The sequence below is a fragment of the Oncorhynchus nerka genome, linkage group LG14, assembly GCF_034236695.1.
Source record: "Oncorhynchus nerka isolate Pitt River linkage group LG14, Oner_Uvic_2.0, whole genome shotgun sequence".
NCBI lineage: Eukaryota > Metazoa > Chordata > Actinopteri > Salmoniformes > Salmonidae > Oncorhynchus > Oncorhynchus nerka.
In genome coordinates, this window is record NC_088409.1 from 43,632,696 (window position 1) to 43,652,798 (window position 20,103).

Sequence of the window (20,103 nt, forward strand, 5' to 3'; positions counted from 1 at the left end):
GTGCATTCTCTTTTACACACAGGCTCGTGGCAAGGCATAAAATCATATCATATTCATAAGGTACCAAACGGAAGAAAACAGACTGAAACAGTTAGGGACAACCTGGATTTAAGAAGCGCTCTTTTTCTTTTCTTTTGCAAAATGTTTTAAAACATTGCGTGCCTTAATGAATACCAACCCAGTCAGTGGACTGTTCCTGGATCAGTAAATCACCTGTTGTAGTTGGACCAGTAGATGCTCTCTCTGGCCCTCTGGCTGACTGGGGATCAGTGTCTCCTTCTCCTCCAACCTACTCCTCAGCTCCTCAACCCGGACCCTCTCCACCTCCAGACTGGCTCGCTCCTACAGAGAGAGAGAAAAGAGGAGGATGAGGGATGAGAGAGGGAACAGTCATCCCTTTATATAAAGATTCATCTGTTTGTCAGATCATTCCACTGTCACATAGCTTAGGCCTATAGTGTAAAGTGTCACATGGAGTGACTCAGTGTCTACGTCACTGATATATAGCTACTCATGTTCAGGCCATATCACTCTCGAGTCCCACACCATGAGATTCAAACATACCGCCTGAAGACAGGATGCTTTGGATGGTATTGAATGGAGCTCTGTCTGTGTACCGCTAACCGTCCGTCAGTCTGTCTGTGACTGTCTGTCTGCATGGCTCCTTATGCTCCTTGTGTGTACAGTACTACTGACCTTCTGTCTGTCCGTCTGTCTGTGTGTCTCCTTGTGCCTGCCTTCCTCCTGCAGTGTCTGTAGATCCAGAGTGTGTCTGCGCAGCTCGTTCCTCTCCTCATGCAGCTCCCCCTCCAACAGGGCTATCTCCAACTGCAGCTGGAGTGGCAGACAGGAGAGAGAGAGAGAGGTTAATCCCACAAAGAAGAATGCAGAATGTGCCTTTGAAGGAGACATTAGAAAAAAGGAGTTGGTTTGAAATTGAACAGATCCAGAATCAGACTTCATCAGGTACATTTACTGAACAGCCACCACTCTTCATAAAAATAGTTTGATATGAGACACAATCAGGGTTTAACTTGGTTCATTCATTAATCCATCGGTGTCTCACCTCTATCTTTAGCTCCTCCCTCTGCTGGTCGATCTCTGTGATTCGCTGTTGCAGCATGGAGGGCAATAGTAGGATCCTCGGTGACCGCGCCTCCAAACGTTTGGCTGGAGACTGAGAGGTAGAGAAGAGAAGAAGAGACACACAGAAGATCTAAAAGTCCTTCCGATGGCTCAGTTGGTTAGAGTGCGATGACTGCGGCGCCAAAGTTACCGGTTCAATGCCAGCGTTGGACACATACACTAATGTATATGTTGAGTTGCTTTGGATAGCAGGGTCTGACTCTGACCACATTACCAGAATAAACAACCAACCCAACCAACCACCGTCGACGAAGGTTAACGTGAGACCCACTCCTCCTTACCCTCTCACTCTCTGTGCTGCTGCTCTCGGTGTCTGACTCCACCCCTGAAGAGGCGGGGCTTTGCCCTCCAGCCAATCGGGTGACCCATGGCGGCCGCAAGCCCTGCTCCCATCGGCTCCTCGGGGTGTCTATATTGTGAAGGTGCATTTCTGTAGGATAGAAGGGGATGGGATGATGGGAGGTACATGACTTGATGGAATATGGTTAGTGCTATCTGGGATCCTTGGACGTACCCCTAACCTTGACCAGTACTACTAACCCTTACCGTGCCCATTTTAAACGTGAACTTCAACAGGGTGACGTCCCAAGGACCCTGAATATAGTGGTAATGCAATACACCGCATGGTTAAGAGCTAAAGGAACCAGGTGACAGTTCACTGAAGTGATACTACACTATGAGCAGTGTCAGCAGCACTAAGCACTTTAAAGCAGAATATCCCCCTGACTTCCAGAAAAGGTGTTACAGTTGATGGAGAAAACACCCAGGAAAAAAGCGATAGTGAAAGAGAGGAGAGAACACAGGATGTCAGAAGGTGGTTTGGGATTGTATTTCAGGACAAGGACTGTTAGCACAAGGCTTTTGCTGAATGGACAGAGGGTACTGTACAGTAAACAATGCCTATTCACGTCCCAGCTTTTTGAAGTGCATTGTGGGGAAGCATGGCACACAAATTTGAGTCAGTGCAATGATGTGGTCTTACAATAACCATACACAGATATACATAGAAACAAGGGGATTCACCTTTGAAGTACTATTCACTGTACACAATACTATACACTGCTCCCACACAACACAAAGCCACATTATGAATGATATGCATCACTGGTGAGGTCTTAGACGGAGAATTCTCAGCGATAACTAGGTCATTTAATGTCTTTATGTCACTTGCTCATACAAGTGTAATCAGTAGCAAAATAGCAGCAAATATGTAACGACCAAGCAAACCGAGTGCACACACTCACACACACACACACTCACATGCATGCATGCACACACACACACACACACACACACACACACACACACACACACACACACACACACACACACACACACACACACACACACACACGCGCACACACACACGCGCACACACACACACACACACACGTGGGAAAATAGTCTGGATTCCCATTGTCCAAACCTTTCCCACCCTCTCCTTTTCCCCTCTCTACTCCTCTCATTCGTCTCCCTGAACTCCTCTCTTCTCTCTCCCTTTCTCGCTCCTCTCCTCCTGCTCTCTCTCTCTCTCTCTCGCTCTCTCTCCCTGCACAGGCCTTATTAGGCGATGGGCCCTGGAGGAGTGGTGGCATGGAGATAAATATACAACTCTGATATGAGTGAGGGCTTCCAAACACAGACTGGCACACTGACACAGAGACAGAGGAGGGAGAGAGAGGGGGACAGAGAGTGGAGGAGGAGAGGAGACAAGTGGGGGGGGGGGGGGGGGAGTGGGTTCTAAAATGTCAGAGGCCAGTGTCATATTTCCAGTGAGGAGATGGAAAACAGTCAGAGTGTGTGGCATATATCTTCACAGCGCTGTACACAGGACATACAATACTATGTTGTTTATAGAATAATAGTGCAAGGCTGCATGCATGAACTATGTATATACTGTGTTTTTAAATGTGTGTGTGTGTGTGTGTGTGTGTGTGTGTGTGTGTGTGTGTGTGTGTGTGTGTGTGTGTGTGTGTGTGTGTGTCGTGTGTCGTGTGTGTGTGGGTGGATGCATGCATACATACATATCTGACCTAGAAATACTGTATGCCAAATTCCATATGGTGAAGTTATTAGTTACTATTACTTCCATTCCATAAATGTAGATATTACATGTAATGGACAGCACATGGAGGTCATGCTTTGGCAAGAGGGCAAAATTAGAGTGAATGCTGGTGAGGAGAAATCTTTGTTTAAACCAAGACTGACTCACATCCATATGACCCAAACGGACGTTTGCATTATCCGGTTGAGATACACTATCAACAGTAAGAGAGACTGTAGTGTTTGAGAGAGAGTCATGCAGGAGTAAAGTCCATTCTGTCATGTCAACACAGATGCTATTCAGAAGCAACAAAACAAAGGCTAAACAAACACACCAGGGTTGAGTCTGTAATGGCACCCTATTGCCTACTTTTGACCAGGGCCCATGGACAACAATACAGAGACAAGAGAGGATGGGAGGGAGGGAGGGAGGGAACACAAAGAGACTAACTTAAAAGGATGAAAAAGAAAGTGAGTAGAAAGGGACATGATTAAGGGGAAAGGGCAAAGGTATAATAGAGAGGAAGATTAAACATTTTTGTGCCAATGTGCTGAAAATAGGTATTGATTACAGAGGTAGTCCCAAGGAGTGAGTGTGTGTATGTGTGTGTGTGTGTGTGTGTGTGTGTGTGTGTGTGTGTGTGTGTGTGTGTGTGTGTGTGTGTGTTTGTGTGTGTGTGTGTTAAAGCTGTGCGATCCAGTTGCGCTAAATTTCCTGAACTTGTGCGATACCGATAAATAGATTGATACGTTTATAACATTAATGTGCACCAGTTTTTTGTATTACCCTTTAAACTACTACTACTAGTTTGATGGTTGTAGCATCACGTGTCCCATTAACAATCACACATACTAACTAAATGTATTTCATTTCAAACTTCTCTAGTATAGGCTACTTATCGCAATGAACAATATCAGCATGGTCGGTATGGTCGTGACGATCATTTTCAGTTCATGGCCCCAGCTCTAGTGTGTGTTATTCAACTACTGTCCTATCTGGAGGTGACACAAATGCGTAACCCTCAAGTCCGGGGTCTGAAGACTCACTCACTCAATCTCTCACACTGTAGTGCTAATCTTTCCCCTCCACTCAGCAATAACCAGCAACAGTTGAAGCATCATACCCCTAGTACACACACAAGAAGACACACGCCCTCTCAACAGTGATCGATCATACACGAACAGAAGCAAGGATTCCACAATAATCAGATTCCACAATCCTTACTACCGACACACAAACACACAGAAAGAGAGAGAGGGAACAAAAGAACACAATTGAGGTTCATTCATACTTGTCCCTCCTCCCTCCCTCTCACTGCAGTTGGTAATATGCAATCATATCTAAAGAAGTGGAAGCCTGTTCACTCTTGACCCACCTGTGTTAACAGGATTACAGGACTGTGATTCAATTCAATTCAATCAACTGTATTCATCCCTGAGGGGCAATTATTGCTAGCAGCCATAGGATACTGATTGATTGGTGTGTGTGCGTGTGTGTGTGTGTGTGTGTGTGTGTGTGTGTGTGTGTGTGTGTGTGTGTGTGTGTGTGTGTGTGTGTGTGTGTGTACGAGCTAATGTTCTTCCTCTAGCCCCTTTGACCACTTGAGGTCAGGTTTGGATCCTGTTAAACCTCAGCTGACGGAATCATCATCAACCCCCTTACTGGGTGACAACGCTCATGTGTCGGCCTATCAGCCTTATCTATCTGAAGAGGACAGGCTGCAGCCACAGTCATAGATATACAGTTCAACAAACTCTGTTTGATCATTTGATGGTGGCCATTTTGTCTTGTGTTGGAATGTTCATGGAAGATGTTCATGTTCATGGAGAATCATTTGACCAACTCAGTGACGGCAGAATACAGCAGTACTCCTACAATTAGGGACGCACGATACATCGGTGAACATATCGGAATCGGACGATATTAGCTAAAAATGCCAACATCAGTAATCGGCCCGATGTCTAGTTTAACGCCTATGTGAAAAATGATGTCAAAGCTGACGTGCATATCAATATAACATAGGTACGTGACGTAATGACGCCATGTAAAATGTTACGCTACAGGTGCAACATAGAATTCCTAACCTAGTCCACAATGTCTGCTGTGTGAATCGAGCAGTAAACAAGTCGAGCAGAAAATTTCAGCAAGACAACTCAAAGGCGAAATCCATTAACGCCAAGATAATGGTATTCATTGCCCTTAACAATTAACCATTCACTGTCGTGGGTGATGTTGGCTTTCGCGACTGGTGAGCACTGGTACACACTAACGTAACCAAGTGCACTATTGTTCAGATGTTGCCCTACTGGAGTTACACAGTAATAGCGTCACTGCTTTTAGCTTCACGACATACTATGGAGTTCTGTTTGGGTCTTTGCGTGTCAAAAAAGATACATGTCAAATAACACTATTTCACGCGTTAAATAAGCTTTTAATTTGACACGTCAAATAACACAGTTCTATTATAGAATGTTGTGTGTTCTGAATTTTCACGTGCAAGCCAAGCACCACCACTACTATCAGTAGCACTGTCAAAGCTGTACAAAAAATGAATTGAGCAATTATGACTTTGATTATTCAATTATATTTCTGAATGTACCTTTATTTAACTAGGCAAATCAGCTAAGAACAAATTCTTATTTACAATGACAGTCTAGGAACAGTGGGTTAACTTCCTTGCTCAGGGGGAGAATGACAGATTTTTACCTTGTCAGCTCAGGGATTCGCTCTAGCAACCTTTTGGTCACTGGCCCAACGCTCGAACCACTAGGCTACCTGCCATTTAAGCAATAGACAGCAACATCTTAACAGAAGTAAATGACACAAATTTCACACAAATTTAACAACAACTTGCAGGCATTGGGTTCAGAACTACAATGACATTATTTTTTTTCAAAAACACTAAGACTGGAAGGGCATGTGCCTGTCTCTCACAGAGTCACACTGACTGTGACCATAGTTCCCCAATATAATTGTATGGAGAAATTACAAAGAAAAAGTAGGCTAAGCACTGTGTAGCCTATTCAGAACCATACGTACATTCACAATCAAAACAAGTGACAAGAGCTAGGCTATATACAGTGGCTTGCGAAAGTATTCACCCCTTGGCATTTTTCCTATTTTGTTGCCTTACAACCTGGAATTAAAATGGATTTGGGGGGGGTTGCATCATTTGATTTACACAACATGCCTACCAATTTGGAGATGCAAAATATTTTTGGCTGTGAAACAAACAAGAAATAAGACAAAAAAACAGAAAACTTGAGCGTCCCTAACTATCCCCCCCAAAGTCAATACTTTGTAGAGCCACCTTTTGCAGCAATTACAGCTGCAAGTCTCTTCGGGTATGTCTCTATACGCTTGGCACATCTAGCCACTGGGATTTTTGCCCATTCATCATGGCAAAACTGCTCCAGCTCCTTCAAGTTGGATGGGTTCCGCTGGGGTACAGCAATCTTTAAGTCATCCCACAGATTCTCAATTGGATTGAAGTCTGGGCTTTGAATAGGCCATTCCAAGACATTTAAATGTTTCCCATTAAACCACTTGAGTGTGGCTTTAGCAGTATGCTTAGGGTCATTGTCCTGCTGGAAGGTGAACCTCCGTTCCAGTCTCAAATCTATGGAAGCTTGAAACAGGTTTCTCTCAAGAATTTCCCTATATTTAGCGATATCCATCATTCCTTCAATTCTGACCAGTTTCCCAATCCCGGATGATGAAAAACATCCCCACAAAATGATGCTGCCACCGACATGCTTCACTGTTGGGATGGTGTTCTCGAGGTGATGAGAGGTGTTGGGTTTGCGCCAGACATAGCGTTTTCCTTGATGGCAAAAAAGCTCAATTTTAGTCTCATCTGACCAGAGAACCTTCTTCCATATGTTTGGGGAGTCTCCCACATGCCTTTTGGCCAACACCAAACATGTTTGCTTATTTATTTCTATAAGCAGTGGCTTTTCTCTGGCCACTCTTCTGTAAAGCTCAGCTCTGTGGAGTGTACAGCTTAAAGTGGTCCTATGGACAGATACTCCAATCTCCGCTGTGGAGCTTTGCAGCTCCTTCATGGTTATCTTTGGTCTCTTTGTTGCCTCTATGATTAATGCCCTCCTAGCCTGGTCCGTGAGTTATGGTGGGCGGCCCTCTCTTGGCAGGTTGGTTGTGGTGCCATATTCTTTCCATATTTTAATAATGGATTTAATGGTGCTCCGTAGGATGTTTAACGTTTCTGATCTTTTTTTATAACCCAACCCTGATCTGTACTTCTCCACAACTTTGTCCCTGACCTGTTTGGAGAGCTCATTGGTCTTCATAGTGCCGCTTGATTGGTGGTGCCCCTTGCTTGGTGGTGTTGCAGACTCTGGGGCCTTTCAGAACAGGTGTACATATACTGAGATCATGTGACAGATCATGTGACACTTAGATGGCACACAGGTGGACTTTATTTAACTAATTATATGACTTCTGAAGGTAATTGGTTGCACCAGATCTTATTTAGGGGCTTCATTGCAAAGGGGGTGAATACATATGCACGCACCACTTTTTCGTTTTGTAAATTTCTTTGAATTTTTTGAAACAAGTTATTTTTTTCACTTCACCAATTTGAACTATTTTATGTATGTCCATTACATGAAATCCAAATAAAAATATATTTAAATTACAGGTTGTAATGCAACAAAATAGGAAAAACACCAAAGGGGGTGAATACTTTTGCAAGGCACTGTAGCGCGACAAACTTAGGAAACAAAATACTTAAGTATGGCATGCCGTATACGTGCCTGAACGCATAGGGTTTGCTTTCACTATGCGTTCAAAGCAAGGGCACCAGGGAAAAATGTTACACACACAACACATGAACACAACTGTCCTGCTAGGGGTTCAATTAAACATTCAATTAAAGGTACAGTCCACACTCTCACTGTCCCTGGTGGCAAGACCAAGTATAAACACAAACAAACAAAACCTTTTACACCAAGAAGTATAAGTATATTATTTGTACATGTTTGGTCATATTTGTCTTACTCTTAGTTTTTTTAAGAAGGGTACACTAGCAAACACATCCCCCACAGTCTTCCAGGGAATTTCAGGGTGAAAATCAAATGTATGGACTGTGCCTTTAACCTTTGTCTGGCTGATATTGAGCAAAAGCTGCTGTCACCTGAGAAACATAAAAACACCTGAATTTTCTGCATTGGTGAGCACTTTGCTGCACTATCCTCAAGAAAGGCATCAGGTGTTACAATGTTACATCCATAACCCACCAGCAGTTCAAGTAGCTAAAGTGTATCTCTTCCTTGAGTCCAGAAGACTCCGTGTATGCCATTCTGCATATTGAGGGACAAGTATGTAATCAACATACTGATTATGATGAATTGTGCTCCATTCAAACCGACTAGTCTGTCGGCTTCACAATGGGCTAGCCCAGAATGTCAATAGCGGTCAATTGTAACAATGAAGTACATTTACATCAGTAACAATGAAGGGCATTTCCATAGACTACAGCTACTGTATTGCTCAGGTCTCTAGTACTCTCCAGAGGATTACAGTGGAACCATCCAACCCCCACCAGACCTGTTAGCCATGGGCACATTGTGACATCTGACAGATCAGGTGCCCTGGAATACCTAGGACGCGTCCAAAATGGCACTCGATTTCCTTTATTGTTCGAAAGCAATGCACTATATATCAAATCAAAAATCAAATCAAATGTTATTTGTCACATGCGCCGAATACAACAGAAAAAAATACAACAAAAAAGTAAGAAATAATTCAAGAGCAGCAGTGAAGTAACAATAGCGAGGCTATGTACAGGAGGTACCGGTACAGAGTCAATATGCGTGGGCACCGGTTAGTCGAAGTAATATGTATATGTAGATAGAGTTATTAAAGTGACTATGCATAGATAATAACAGAGAATAGCAGCAGCGTAGAAGGGGGTGAGGGGGGCAATGCAAATAGTCTGGGTTCAGGAGTCTTATGGCTTGGGGGTATAAGCTGTTTAGAATTCTCTTGGACCTAGACTTGGTGCTCCGGTACCGCTTAACGTGCATGTGGTAGCAGAGAGAACAGTCTATGACTAGGGTGGCTGGAGTCTTTGACAATTTTTAGGGCCTTCCTCTGACACCGCCTGGTATAGAAGCCCTGGATGGCAGGAAGCTTGGCCTCGGTGATGTACTGGGACGTATGCACTACACTCTGTAGTGACTTGCGGTCGGAGGCAGAGCAGTATGGTATGGCAGTGATGCAACCAGTGCAATCAATGGTGCAGCTGTAGAACCTTTTGAGGATCTGAGGAACCATGCCAATTTGTTTCAGTCTCCTGAGGGGGAATAGGTTTTGTCGTGCCCTCTTCACGACTGTCATGGTGTGCTTGGACCATGTTAGTTTGTTGGTGATGTGGATGCCAAAGAACTTGAAGCTCTCAACCTGCTCCAATCTGTCCTCCTTTCCTGTAGTCCACAATCATCTCCTTTGTCTTGATCACGTTGAGGGAGAGGTTGTTGTCCTTGCAGCACAAGGTCAGGTCTCTGACCTCCTCCCTATAGGCTGTCTCGTCATTGATCAAGTCTACCACTGGTGTGTCAACGGCAAACTTAATGATGGTGTTGGAGTCGTGCCTGGCCTTGCAGTTATGAGTGAACAGGGAGTACAGGAGGGGACTGAGCACGTACCACTGAAGGGGCCCCCGTGTTGAAGATCAGCGTGGCGGATGTGTTGTTACTTACCCTTACCACCTGGGCCCTTAGCTTAGTGATGAGCTTTGAGGGAACTATGATGTTGAACCCTGAGCTGTAGTCAATGAATAGTATTCTCACATAGGTGTTCCTTTTGTCCAGGTGTGAAAGGGCAGTGTGGAGTGTAATAGAGATTGCATCATCTGTAGATCTGTTGGGGCTGTATGCAAATTGGAGTGGGTCTCAAGTTTCTGGGATAATGGTGAGGATGTGAGCCATGACCAGCCTTTTTAAGCACTTCATGGCTACAGACGTGAGTGCTACGGGTCGGTAGTCATTTAGGTAGGTTACCTTAGTGTTCTTGGGCACAGGGACTATGGTGGCCTGCTTGAAACATGTTGGTATTACCGACTCAGACAGGGAGAGGTTGAAAATGTCAGTGAAGACTGAGTACACGTCCTGGTAATGCGTCTGGCCCTGCAGCCTTGTGAATGTTGACCTGTTTAAAGGTCTTACTCACATCGGCTGCGGAGAGCGTGATCACACAGTTGTCCGGAACAGCTGATGCTCTCATGCATGTTTCAGTGTTACTTGCCTCGAAGCGAGCATATAAGTTATTTAGCTTGTCTGGTAGGTTCCTGATATACTCAGGCAAGCAAAACCTTGAGACTTCCTTAGATATCGTGCACCAGCTGTTGTTTACAAATATACATAGACCACCACCCCTTGTCTTACCAGAGGCTGCTATTCTATCATGCCGATAGAGCATATAACCCGGCAGCTGTATTTTATTCATGTCATCGTTCAGCCACAACACTGTGAAACATAAGATATTACAGTTTTTAATGTCCCGTTGGTAGCTTATACATGCTTTTAGTTTGTCCCGTTTATTTTCCAGGGATTGTGCGTTGGCTAATAGTACGGATGGCAAAGGCAGATTAGACACTCTTCGCCTGATCCTCACAAGGCACCCCGATCTCCTTCCACGAAATCTCAATTTCTTTCTCCTGCGAATGACGGGGATGAGGGCCTGTTCAGGTGTCCGAGGTAAATCCCTCTCGTCCGACTCATTAAAGAAAAATTATTCATCCAATTCGAGGTGAGTAATCGCTGTTCTGATGTCCAGAAGCTATTTTCAGTCATAAGAGATGGTAGCAGCAACATTATGTACAAAATAAGTTACAAACAATGTGAAAAAAGAAAAAAAAATAGCACGGTTGGTTAAACGCCAATAAAACAGCAGCCATCCTCTCCGATGCCATGATACATTTGTTTATGTCAGAAATGACACCATATGGTCACCTTTGACCTGGTCAAAAGTAGTGTACCATATAGGGAATATGATGCCATTTTGGACCCTACCCACTGGGCACAGACGTCAATTCAACTTCTATTCCTGGTTCGACGTAAATCCATCGAAAATATGTGAAAACAATGTTGATTCAACCAGTGTATGCCCAGTGGGTAGTGACCATACCAGTCTCAGCTGTATGACCTCAGAGCCCACTTAGCAATGCTTCGGTGGTCTATGGAGGGCTACAGTAGTCTAAGGAGGGCTATCAGGAAGCTGTCATCACCACGCTGTGTCCTGACACATCAGGTTCCCAGGAATACATGGTGACCAGTCTGAGCTGTATGACCTCAGAGCTATGACAGAGCCCACTACAGGGGGACTATGGGCTGAGAGAGGAAACTGTCATTACCACACTGGGGCCTGAGCAGGAAGAGCAGGTGAGAGGAACCAGGGTCATATTCATTAGGGCACCCAAAACATGTTTTAAAAACATACATGAGCGTTTCTTATTTAATAAGTCCAGGAAGTCCCTCCCCACTTCAGTCTGTTTTTTCCCCTTTGGTACCAAGTGAATACAACCTAGGCTGGACAGCTCTGTGAGGCATCTGTCTGTCTGTCTGTCAGATGAGAGGTGAGATATCATGACTAACTGTCTTCTAGGTGTGAGGGCAGATAGGCCTATTGTTAGACTCCTAGAATGATACTGTAGCTGAGCCAACTGGCTACTGTTGGGGAATAAATTTCTTTTGTTTTTAGGGGACCAAAGGGTTGAAGATGAAAATACAAGCTAGGATCATTGATTGTTAGGGAAGATAATTAGTTGTATTTCCTGTAAGTTAATTAGCAAGTAAGATACCCTATAGGCCTAATTGTTTCTCCAATAAAGTAGATTATCACACTATGATACCACTGCATTAATAGAATAATTCACGCAAATGTGACTTGTGCATATTTCAACACTGCAAAACGGACTGGAATGGTCCGAAGACACCACTAATTACACAGACGTTGAATATATGCTAGTTCAACAACATTATCAGAGATTCCAGTGGGCTGAGCAAATCTCTCCGTTCTGAGGTCAGCGAAATAACGGCCCATTAATGACAGGCTAGGTCCCAGATCTAGAACGGCCTGTACAAGTGCAGCCAAAAAAAGGGGCGTGAGAGAAAAAGAAAGAAGGAGAGATTGAACACAGAAGAGAGATATGTGCTCCCGACTCCCCTGACGGCTACCCACCCAGGCAATCTTTTCTCTCCACCTCTGTCAGCGTCATCCTATACTTCCCCTCTCATTTGTTTACACGATGCGCCCGATGGAAATGATAAAAAATGACAAACAACATATATCAGAAGAGTCTGGTAAACAAATGTGAGTTTACATAAACTGAGGAAAACAATGCCCTGGGAAAGGAGGTTTGGGACATTAAGAAAAACATGTTTGAATTATAACCAGATATAGTCCTCTCATCGTTTCACAGTGAAAATTATACATTGAAAAGCTATAGGCCTGGAGGACATGTTTAGCCCATCTAACTACTTATGCTCAAGCACAAAGTCCCGAATATTGGGTAATCAAATAGAATGTTGTCATAGAATCTTGAGTATCTGGATGTTCATAATCATACAACCAAGCATTCTGACATTTTAAAAACTACTAAACTCCCCAAAAAGTTCTTTAAGTTATAGCATGTACACAATTTGCATAAATAGTTGTTTTTTTAAAGTAGGCTATTTGGCTTGGTGTGAACTAACAGACTAATGATAGCTGTATTATTTAATATAGTCCATTTATATAAATGGCATAGGCCTATCGTTTACTTATATAAATAGTTTAGAAAGTAGGCTACAGTAGTCTACTGGCTTTCTGTAAACATAATCATAGAGATACTGTGTTCCATTTATTACATGCTCTGTCAAGTTCAAAGTGACCATTCCTTCTCATGACACCAATGAAGTTCATGTATAAACAGACGACCATTTACACTGTAGGGAGCTACTGCGGAATAATAATAATCCTAGTGTTATCAAATCGCGATCATTCACCAGCTACAATGTATCAAACTACAGCGACACAGAACAGAAACACAGAACTAATGCCTTACCTGAGAATATTCCGTTCTCTCTTCAAATGCGTTTTTGTTGTGGGGAACGTGTATTGTTGTCGCTGAATTTGAAGAAAATAGACGCTCATAAAAACAAGAGTGACTAAATAAAGAAGTGATGGGTTTGGACCGGGCGCGCGCTTTCGCTTTCAATCATACGAACTATATCCAGATAACTTTCAGAGTTTCTGTTTGCTGTCATATCCCGTCTGAATACCTTTGATGTCTATATTTTCCTTTCTCCTCTCTGGTTTGATTCAATCCTTTCAAATCACTCCCAGTGAAAATGACAGATCGTAGTGAGATGTCGTCAACAGGTGAAATGGAATGCACGTGAGGCGGGCACACTGACCCACACAAAGTTGGTGTGAAAATGCGCCTGAGCGCGTCACTAACTGACTACACAGTTTCTGTGGTCTGTTCGTGAGGGGGCTCCGCACCGAAATGAGAACTCTGATCTGGGATTTCCCGCGACGACATGGCTTTGTCATTGTAATGCGCTCGTTATAGGCTAGCTATGGGCTAACGCAAAAGCAGTTTGGCCTGGCACCCTGCCAACACACCTCGCGGGTTTTGTGTCACTCAATGCCAAGGGCCCTTGGAAAGCGTCAATAGCTGCCACGTAAATCTCTCCTCCACTCTCTTTACTATACCCAAAGGACCTTTATCAGCCCCTGCCTCCTTTAACAGTTCTGTCTCAATGAGCTGATAGTGTAATCATAGACTATTCCCTCAGTCTTCCCCTAAACAAGGGCATGTGGACAGGGTGAGAGAGAATGCCTGGAGTTGGGGTTGGTAGCAGACAGTGAGTGGGCAAAGAGTGAAAGGGGTAAAAGAGAGAGCAGATGGAAGGGGCAGGGTACAGACTGGGTGAAAGAACAGCTGGTGACTTGTAAAAAGCACAACAAAGTCAAAAGAATGGTGCCTTTTTTTCACAGGCGAAACACTGCCACAACAACATGTTAAGTTGCCTATTGTTTGTCTATGTATGTTTTTGCTTCAATTGTTTTGTTTTTTTAAGTACAAAATAAAACATAGCTTAGGTGTGATGGCAACACTGGTTACACCCTGTGCATTTCAAAACAATGAACGCAGGCGTTTCTGTCAAGTCGGTAGGTGAAAGAAGAGTTGCCTAATGTGGATGTTCTTGTTTGTCTCTAGTGGTGACAGGGACAGCTGGCAGATGAAGTGGTGTGAAGATGTATGTGACGACAACACATTGTAATTTTTCTTCAGACTTCTAGTTCTTTCTTTTTTTTCTCTCACTTTGAATACATCTTCTCTATTTCCATCCGAAGGTTACAGTAGAAACCTAAAAGTTCAGTCATTTCACACATGGTGTGTCCGGTGTCATTCAATGCAGTCAAAACCAAGCTGTCACTTTTGTCACAGCATCAAAGGCATGAACTGCTCAGGTAACCATACTCACATATTTACACGCAGAAGGAAGGGTACCTTTGAGAAGTATGAGCTCACAGTGGACCATTATTATGAAATGATCAGGCAGGTTCAGAGACAGAGACATGGTTGAGTCAGAGCCAGACACTCCCATCTCCCCAAACCTGTCTACCAGGTAGAGACTAGTCAATGGGGCGTGGGACAAAAAAACGAATGTAGTATGCTACTAGGCTAGACACACAGCTAAGAGGAATCCTAAGGCTAAGCCGATTATGTTGATGTATTCAGGACATTACAATATGGTATTATATAAAGCGGCTGAGAGAATAACAGGATGATACCGGATAATTAAGAGGTAGATAGAGAAACAAGCACACAAAGGCATGGCAACGACGTGTTTTGGACTCTCGCAATGGAAACTTGGCCCACAGTGATTTCAAATGCAAATAGAAGAGTTAGGTTTTCCTGGTATGCAAAACGGCCATGGCTGGCAACAGTCAGAGTACTGTGTGTGTGTGTGTATTGCCTTGACTAGGGGATGCTGGAAAGGCCATGTGGAAGAGCTCAATTGTGTCAGTTAGCATTCATGAATACTAAACCATGAACGGAACCTTCTATCAGTGCATTTTCCATAAGTTACACTGCAATTCTGAAATTTATACAGGTGTAGTCAAAGAAAGACTTAATTCAGACATTTACATTTGAACAACCTTGATTTAATATAAAACTAGGTCATCTTAATGTTCACATTTTTCCAAGAGATTGTATTATAAAATGTTACAATGTACATGGCAATGTTTAATGATCATTAATGCATCTTTTACTATACAATTTCAGTATATGTACACCCACCAAATCATGACCACTGCTTTTTTCCCCATAGGCAAACAAGGAGGAACGTATGTTCAAATTGGAAATAAAATATACACAACATTAAGTTGTGGCTGGGTGAAAATCATTTCCCTCTTCCTCCCAAGAGTGCTTAAAGTGAAATCCTAAAATCGATTTGACATTCAAACCTCATGGAGTCCACACACCAGGTTTGCAGGCACCGCAATATCTGGCAGAGAGAGAAATAACAAATCAACATCTTGTTTCTATCAGTGAATTAAGAAGAGCTTACACTAACAAGTAATCAAATCGATGTGCAAAGGACAGTTTGAAAGAGTACAGTATGTGTAACATATTGCCATCTCTTCACGGATAGCTTTGTCATGCTCATTCCCATGATAAGGTTTAAGTGAGGTGAAAGACAACTGATAATAACTCTATTGTAACACAATAGTTGCATATAATCTAGATACTAATAGGCCCTATAGTAATATAATATCATTACATCATACACAACAACAGTTTCTATTGTAATAGAATCACTGCAGAGGGTGGACTGTCTGAGATACCTATCTTAGCAGGCTTGGGGAGGTTCAGTTTGGTCATGATGTCCACAAACTCTTCCACACTCTTGGTCAGGCGGGGGTTAAACCTCCTCTCCTCGCCCACGGTGGAGGCCGTCTGACCTGCAGCACAGGGTTAACAGACCTGTTAGCAATACACCACAATGATGATTCAATGACTACACTCAACTGTAGAACCCACGGTCTGATCTGGCTTAGGAATGAGAGTTGAAAATGAAAGTAGACAAATGGTGAAGGGTGGTGGTACAGTACACCGGACAAATTAACTTTGTAAAGTCTATGGAAAGGAGTGTCATAGCACTGCGAGAGTAGACAAGGCTTCTGGGTATGCTTGTACGAAATTATTGGTGAGACTATCCCCAAGAGCATAGATGTAAAAAAAATAAAAAAGGATATCTTGCAAGGAAAGGGGTCAGGGGATATACACATTACACTGGAATACAATAAGACCTTTGCATAAAGAGGATGTCTTGTCAACCTTTGTAGTCATGTGCAGGGAAGACGAGGCACTGAGGAGGTAATGTGAAGATCTTCCGGTGGACTGACTCATAGAGCCTCCTAGAGCAGCCTGGGAAGTAGATAAACAAACAGATCAGGATTGTTTTCATTGGACCCGAAACAAACGGACTGAAACAGGGAGGGACTACCTGGACTTGTCTGATAAGAAACACTCATTTGTGTTTTTCCGTTCTAAAACCTTTTCCGTCGCATGCCCTATGGAACATAAACTACGGTTCAGTGACTATTTGAGATCAGACTACACTGGGATAAAAAGTCTACAATACTGCCACATTGTGTCCACTAAGCATAAAACAATGCAACAAGTGTGGGTGAGGCAATGATCCACAAACTTCTCATGCATTGTTTAAAAACAGTTCCGACCAAAGAATTGGGAAACAATAGCATATAGGGATGAAAGTCTGTGATATACCCTGACAATATGTCCATGTCTAGATATATCACCACAGAGATCAAAAATCAGAGAGAATATGACTGAGTCACACTATAGTACTGTGTTGGCTTAGATACTTGCTTTTCGCATTGTTATGTCCAGCATGGATTCAGTCTTGTGGATACCCAACCAGGCCAGTGCATTGCAGTACATTTTGTCTTGGCTCTGCTCGGTTTAGCTTAGTAGTGTGGAAAAGGTTAACGTTACCCTGCTGGAAGTCTGTCCTTCCACAGCCCCTGATTAGCAGTGTGTCCCCAGTGAAAGCCATGCTCTGGTCCCCTGTCACCAACGTCACACAGCCGTCTGTATGTCCTGGAGTCTCCCTCACCGTCAGATACTGAGGGACGAGAGAGGCAGTAAGAGGGATTACAGAAAACAAGGGAGGGGGAAGTAAAGAGGAGAAAGGGAGTGTGAAGGAGATGAAGGTGAATAAGGCCCAAGCATTTAGAGCAGTGGACAGCAACCCTGGTACTGGAGAGCAACAGTACATGATGTGTAGGCTTTTGTTTCAGCCCAGCACTCTTACTCAGTTGAAAAAAAAAAAAAACTGTAAACCTATGACTCTCCAGGACCAGGGATTTTGGGTGAACACAATTTGGGATAGGCCCAGACCCATACTGTATTCTCTATAGCTGTAGGTAGGTCTGTCCTCACATGTTTGCCAAAGCTGATCTTATCTCCCTCTGATAGCATGATGTCTGCACTGGCCCCGCTGTGCTTGGAGATGGCACTCTTCATCCCAAACAGCCTGTTCTTCAGCTGTCCCGTGCCTGTGATGTGGTCTGCATGGCAGTGAGTGTTCACTAATAGGGGGGGACAGGGTACAGTGTGAGTCATATGTCATCTTAAACAAGGGTAGGATAAACAAGGAGATCAAAATGGATGTAGGATTAGTGTGTGCGTGTGTGGACGTGCTCGTGCTAGCGAGCGCATGCTTGTGTGCTTGTCTATGTTTTAGAGACATCCAAGTTACCTGCCACTTTCAGGTTGAAACCCAGTTCCTCTACGAGTTTCAGATCCCTGTCCACTGTCTCCAGTACGGGATCAATGAGGACTGCCTCCCTGCTCTCTGTATCAGCCAGCAGATAGGTGTAGGTGCTGCTCACCGACTCAAACAGCTGTAAAGGTTGGAACAAGCAAGGACAGGTGAGTGAGTAACCATAGGTTATAAACGATGAGGGGGCAGTACAGTATTATATTACATAACACACATCATGCCTGTATATTGATCAAGAATGATAATATATGGGTGTGTAGTCTTATGGTGATAAGGGGTTTGTTGTTTTAAGGCTGCAAGTCTATGTCAAGAGTCACCGTCAAGGTGGATTTTCATACTTTGAGGCGGTCCTACATGTGGGCATTTCTGCATCTGCAGGAACCCCTCTTTATCCTTCTATTGGTCCATTTTTAAACTACGACTCCCGTATGGAGGCGCTCGTGTACAGTAGGTGGCGGTAATGCACCATAAAGTTGCCAACCGCCGATAAACTCCACAGAAGAGGCGGGGGCGACAACACCGGTGGCTAGCTAGGGTAATGGTAGACAGTGTCCTCGTCGGGCACTGTTTTCCCGTATTTCTGTTAACGAGGATAGTTGTTCAGTAGGCGTTTAGGACACTGGGTGCTAGCTAACAAGCTAGGACTCCGGTACACAGCCGGTGGGAGAGGTAGCTAAGCTCATCGTTAGACCGTGTACTTCGCCCCCGCCTCTCGGGCACTGTTTTCCCGCAGTTCTGCTAACGACGGCGAGGGCAGGTGTTCGGCAAGCGGGAGTGAAAGACGCTCCGGTACACATCAGGGGGGGCGATACTGGTAGCTAACTAGCCATCTAGGACACCGGTAGATAGTGTTATTCTCAATACTTTTATTTCCCTTTTGACACACATTTTAATCGCATAGACAGACAATAAGGGGAAATCCAGAATATAAAGTGTCACACAAGCATGAAGATGGCGTACTTGTGTTATAATGTAATTAGCTACGATGCTTTTCTTGGTTTCGCCTGGTTATCTTAGTTTAGTTTGGTTTATTTAGATTGGAGTTATCACAAATCTAGTGGGGTTTTTTTGCCAGAAAAGGTGTAAACACATGCGAGTGGCGATTTGAACACGCCCCCTCTACTACAGCTTGCTAACGTTAGATTGTTTCAATTTTTTTTAAACAATGCAATAACGAAGGATGCCTGGAAAATACGTTCCCCCTCATTTTCATGTTGACCAATTACAAAATACTTGATTACTTGCACTGAAAAAAACCTTCATATTTTCACTGTATTTTCAACAAGTCGGCGGAACCCAGTTGAAACTTCAGCCTAGAGCTTTTACGCATGCCAAACTTTGGCCAAAAGCAAAAAATATAAATGATTGCAGTGGCTAACTCACCTGCCTGAAGAAAGGTCCTTTTCCCAACTCCATCCTGGAGCAGTAAAGTCGTATGATGACCGATTCCAGAGGCTGCTTGCTCGTGCGTAAGCCCGGGCCGATGTGGGCTGGAACTTTACGCGAGTACCCGGTTGTTTGGAGCCACAGCGTGTAGGCCAGCGCAGGTTTCAGTCGGTTTACAACTGAACACATTTTTTCTCCACTGTTATTTTTAACTGACACTTTTTTTTGGCTTCCTACTGGGCGACGGGCAGGGGTAGAAATCCCAAAACTGAGCAGACGAGTTTGACTAGTTTGTTGTGCCCCAATCCTCTGTAGCTGTCCGTTGCCGTAGAAGTATGGTTGCCACAAATGTTGTAGCTATATTGACTTATTGTGCACTAAAATGTGTAGTGTATCCAGGAAGTCCCAGAAATCTGATAAGGGAGCCTACTCCTTGAGAACTTCCAAGCACTAGAGCAGAGGACATGTGCAAGCTTTCAACACGAACGCGCGCGCACACACAGAGAGACAGGGGGTCAGAGTTCGGTGTGTCACTATGACTGTGCACATGTGTATTCATTTAACAAGGTACTTTACACTACGTGACTATTGTCAGCAACTCCAGATAGGAAACAAACCCCGTCCCGGTTGAATCCAACAATCCATGCATTAGTATGGTAATTAACCATATATAATGGTTTGTATAAGAATGTGCTTTCA

At 43.8% G+C, this 20,103-nt stretch overlaps 2 protein-coding genes across 3 annotated transcripts in view; both read right to left on the minus strand.

Moving 5' to 3' along the window:
• Positions 1–13,731, minus strand: part of LOC115141174 (pleckstrin homology-like domain family B member 3) — a 28,733-nt gene extending 15,002 nt beyond the window's left edge. Inside the window, exons 1-5 of one of the 2 annotated variants that reach the window (XM_065000105.1) lie at positions 13,257–13,731; positions 1,428–1,576; positions 1,067–1,177; positions 697–834; positions 214–342 (exon numbers count right to left, since the gene is read on the minus strand). In XM_065000105.1, the coding sequence (XP_064856177.1) occupies positions 214–342; positions 697–834; positions 1,067–1,177; positions 1,428–1,574 (525 nt within the window). In that variant the 5' untranslated portion in view covers positions 1,575–1,576; positions 13,257–13,731. Of the gene's footprint in view, positions 1–213; positions 343–696; positions 835–1,066; positions 1,178–1,427; positions 1,577–12,391; positions 12,477–13,256 lie in introns of those variants that run through there. The other variant, XM_065000104.1, reaches the window with a different exon arrangement.
• Positions 13,732–15,348: 1,617 nt separating this feature from the next.
• On the minus strand, positions 15,349–19,902 carry LOC115141175 (persulfide dioxygenase ETHE1, mitochondrial-like). The gene is made up of 7 exons (XM_029679887.2): positions 19,402–19,902; positions 17,995–18,139; positions 17,676–17,824; positions 17,229–17,358; positions 16,548–16,637; positions 16,055–16,171; positions 15,349–15,714 (listed from the first exon to the last, which is right to left on the minus strand). Exons 1-7 carry the CDS (start codon positions 19,591–19,593, stop codon positions 15,668–15,670), a joined length of 870 nt encoding a protein of 289 aa, XP_029535747.1. The 5' UTR covers positions 19,594–19,902; the 3' UTR covers positions 15,349–15,667.
• Positions 19,903–20,103: the final 201 nt, after the last annotated feature.